General features: G+C 25.1%; 1 protein-coding gene across 1 annotated transcript; it reads right to left on the minus strand.

The window, feature by feature from the left end:
• Positions 1-308: 308 nt before the first annotated feature.
• LOC113554837 (putative uncharacterized protein DDB_G0293878) lies at positions 309-3,161 on the minus strand (the record flags this gene model as incomplete). Its single annotated transcript, XM_026958895.1, has 4 exons — positions 309-474; positions 565-1,023; positions 1,427-1,654; positions 2,728-3,161. Coding segments are annotated over 4 exons (1,287 nt in total), but the record flags the coding sequence as incomplete, so codon positions are not given.
• Positions 3,162-4,885: the final 1,724 nt, after the last annotated feature.

Here is a 4,885-nt window from a genome sequence, read left to right on the forward strand (position 1 = left end):
TCCTCTTGTGTAAACTTTAAATACTTACAACTCATAAACTTTACTCATCCTAAATTCGATTTTTATGTATCGAAATACTTAGAAAATTATTCTGCTTTGGAATGTGAAATTAAAACTCTATGTTGTCATTCAAAAAAGAAAAATCTTAAAAATATATAAGGATAAAAATATTTAAAAATATAATTTGTTAATAAAAACGTTGTTTATTTAACAACTTGAAACTATGTAAAAAAATATTGTGTGTTTAATGATAAAAAAATCATCATTAATTTATTATTAATTTGGTTAATAAACATTGTTTAACCCAGCTATAGTTTTAACATAACCAATACATTTTTCTCTTCCGGTTTCAAGCCAAGTAGTTCGCGTAACTTTTTATTTCGTTTTAATAATAAAGAATTTTCTGTTGTATCGGTGTGGAATTTATTCTTTTTGGAGTGACTATTACCACATTCATCACAAAACGTATGATTGCTAGAATATCAACAAAATTAAAGCACACGAAAAATCAAATTAGTTTAATAATACGATAATATTCAATCTAATATTCAATTTTTTACTGACACATTTATCGATTTTTCGAAATCATTGTTCATTTCCTGGGTCTGCGTGTGTTTATCCGCTTGATGTATTATTTGATTGACACCTTTGTCTAAAATTTTATTTTCAGTTAATTTTTTCGAATTTTCTTTGCTTTGCCGTTTACAAATATAATCTGAACTATCACAAATGTGACTTTCCGAAGTCTTCAAGTTTTTAATATAAAGATTAGGCTCAAGGTTTAGATAATTCAAATTATGATCATTTCGAAATTGATTTTGATTTGAAACTTCCTCGTTTCTTTTAAAATATTCTTTTTCTTCATTTATGTTTAACTGTTTTACATTAATATTAGCATATTTATTTGAATTGAATGTTTTATAGTCTGGGTAATTTTTGAAATTTTTTTTTGTATACAAATCACTCGAGTTCTTACTAGAATTTTCGAATTCACTGATTTCTTTCCAAAATGTATCTAACATTCTAAAAAAAAAACAATGTGTTTAGAAATGTAATACACACATAATAATATTTAAATTCTAGGTATGACAAAAATCACAGTAGAATTACAAAATTAATGTGAAAGCTGCTTAATCCTTAATAACATTTAAAAGTAAATTATAATGACCACTTAAAAAAAATAAATTGCAACTACACGCATCAACTAATTGACCTGCTGTGTTCAAATCGATTATTAACTAATTATTGCTGGTGTTTCAATCCCATGGGAAATTAGATTTCCAACATAGTTTTATGAAGTTTAATAGATCAAGTTTGAGTAAGTATTTTAGCGATTAATAATGTTTAAATCTCAAAAGAAGTACTGACTTAAGAACTATTTCACTCTTCGGTTAGAAATAAAAATATATAAATAGGAAAACTTTACTTTCTCTGTTTATTTGAGCTGGTATTAGTATCTTTAAAGTAGTTATCCAATAAACAGGGCTGACTCTGTATCCTAGGGACGTCATTGATTTTAGACTCATCAGAATGTACGTCTATTGTACTTAACGATGATTCCATTGGGTACCTGTAATATTTCACATCTTCGTCCCAATAGACATGATTTGAGTTTGACCACACTATATTATCATTTATGTCTCTTGATTCATAACTGTATAATGATTAATGACAGTATTCAAATTAACAACTTGTTACAATTTATAATGAATATTAATTAGGGTATTTCATTACAAAGTACCTAATAATAAATATATATTATTATTGTTATTAATATGATGATGATGAATGAATGATTATCTAAATAAAATATTAATTTTCACGAAGTAAACTATTAGCTTAATATAAAAAACATAATTTTGTATTTCGTATTTGTGAATGATTAACTTGTAAATTAAGTTGTAATATTAAATTATAATTTATAATATATTTGTAATATCGTAATTTTAATTATAAATTTACAATAATTATATAATTTGTTGAGCTTTCAGAAATTAAAAAAATATACTAGGTAATAATTATTCTTTATGTATAACTTTTCTATATTATACATATAGCTAATTAAGTAATAAGTTTATAAAATTAATTTAAAACTGTATTTCCTATTAATAGTAACTTAATGATTACCATGGTTTATAAATAACCGGATATTGTTTGGCTTATATGATACCAATTTATTGACAACGTCAATATTTATTACACAATAATTATTTTTTTTATAAGACTTTTAGTCTCTTTTAATTTACAAATTTATAGTTTATATCAAATATAACAATTAAAATATGAAACAATAAAAACTATTACTTTTAATAAATTGTGAACACTTTGTTTTCAATTCGGTAACGATGAGACATTTTTATTGTGTAATACGATTTAGTTGAAAATAATATGGAGACTATTTTAACAGACCTTATGTAAAAACTAATATTTATAACAGAATTTTGATTCGTAATAAGAAATAATTTTCAATATATTTGAATATAAAAACAAGTATAAAATTGTATAACTATCGGTTTTATTTACTTTTGGAAAACCTATGTACCTATTTTAATCAGATCTGAATGCTATTATTTTATATTATTAAATATAGATCACAGATATAATATAGTATTACTGAAAACAGTAAAATTATTTTACTCGCTTTGGTGAAATTACATTAAAACACGCACACTATTTATTATTTGTTTTTAAGTAATTTAAATAAAAGTTATCTAGTATTGAACATACTTGTATTCGTCTAGACCACTCGTCAAACGAGATTTTAACTTATATTCATTTAGTAAATTTTCGTAATATTCATTGTTTTGTTTTGAAATCGTATCCCATTTTAGAAATTGGGAAACTTTGTCATTCATATTACTTTGATGGTTCGACATTGGAATATTAGAGTGAGTGAAATCATTATCATCGTTGACCACATTCAAACATGTGTCTTGCGAAATATTTTTTCCTAGTGTTTTCTGATCAATTTTGTTCGTTATTAATGGAAATTCTAAATCACTCACGTGTTCTACCGCCCAAGGTGTTTTTTCGCCATTAATTTTGTACATTTTTTTATCAAAATTTGCTAATTTGGTTTCGGGATTCGTGTTGAAAATTGTATTGAATTCTATGCATTTACATTTTCTATTATTATTAGTCATATTGGGATTAAACGAATTGTTATAGAAATATGTATTAAAAAATGTGTATATGAATTTTTAAAACTTAATTGATAATGTTGTTAATAAAATACACTTTAAGATTTCATGTATTACCGTCGTCAATGAAACGCTATGTTGATTTTGTGAATGATGTGATAAAGATTATTCATACAGGAAATAATATGATAATTTTGTTTGATATTGTGCCCCCTTGACTTAACCAATGTTGTTTTTTATAGCTTTAATGAAAATCATGTACGTGTTTATGTTACTTTATAAAACGATTTAATATATTTATATATTTACAATATCTGCTTTAGTGAATTGATATTATTTATTGTGTAATTACTTGACACTGAGTAAACCTATTATGGTTTTTTAATATATATATATATATATGTATATAATAAAATAACACGATCTTCAATAAAAAGTAAAAACGTCCTTATCACAGTTCACACTCTTATAAGCATACATTTTAACATTAATCTAACCTGACCTATTTTTTTTTAAATACACAGAAAAAGGGATTTTCGATTATTCACGTTAAGAGTACGAATAAATGTTTTCGCATGATGTTATCTTTAGTCGTTTGCGCCTTCGGTTGGGTACATTCAGTTAGACGCTTACACTGTGTACTGACCCATGAAATCCTATCAAAATTGTTTTGCCAAGATGCGATTTATTACCGGTTTTCAGATGAGTAAAGTCGTTTTACAAAAGACGTTATATATTTTTGGTTTTTTTTTTTTTATTTGTTTGCTTATTTCTAAAAAAAAACACGCTCGGCTAAGGTCCTCTTTAATTTAATCAGAAAATGGCTTCGTCTTAGGTCTAAGTATTAGACTCTTGGAGAGCTTTTAAAATTTATTAAAAACAAAAGGCGCTTTTAACGGATACACGCCAATATATATATATATATATATATATGAGAAGCGTGTAGATGTTTGGCGGTAGAAAGAGAGCGGAGGAATGTGTCTTGTTTGTTTGATGAATGGGGGTCATCTATTGTATCGACATGGTAAAGTGCTTTTTTGGATATATTTTGTTTTCCTTGAGGTTTTCCAAATTGCTGAGGTCTTTTGTCGCTTACATTAAATGGTTGCCCTGGTTTAGTCTGCGATGGTAGATCCTTTAACCCTGTCTATCAAACTAACAGACTACCCAAAAATCACATACAATTAACTCATATAATGGTATCTAAAAATAATTATATGTTATAACACGATATCACGTTGAAAAATGTAATTGGCTTCAATTAAATAGATAGAAAAAAACGTAAGTTTAAATTTAACAATTTGATTTCAATTTAATTTGACAACACTTCAATCATGGGTACGATATATAATATTTCATTACTTGACCGTTAAATAAAATACATTTTTAAATTGAATATTTATTTTCTGAACATAATTTATCATCTATATGAATGATCTACTATAAGTCCATATGCATAGTGATTTATAATTTTACAAGTAGGTATACGATTCATCGTTCCATACTATTTTTGTTATTGTTAATGCACGATATTATATTTCACAAATTTAGCGAAATGTCTAAAAAAATGATTTTCTGAGAATGAGAAAACTAATGATTGGTTATGTAATTCAATTACGATAACATGACGTGGTAGTGTTGTAGTTATTTATTTTTTCAAATATTAAATGATCTACGCATTATGATTTTACAATTTTTTTTTTCATTTATTAATATCTATATTGTTTAAAACATTTAGTTTAATT

This window comes from Rhopalosiphum maidis, chromosome 2 (assembly GCF_003676215.2).
Source record: "Rhopalosiphum maidis isolate BTI-1 chromosome 2, ASM367621v3, whole genome shotgun sequence".
NCBI lineage: Eukaryota > Metazoa > Arthropoda > Insecta > Hemiptera > Aphididae > Rhopalosiphum > Rhopalosiphum maidis.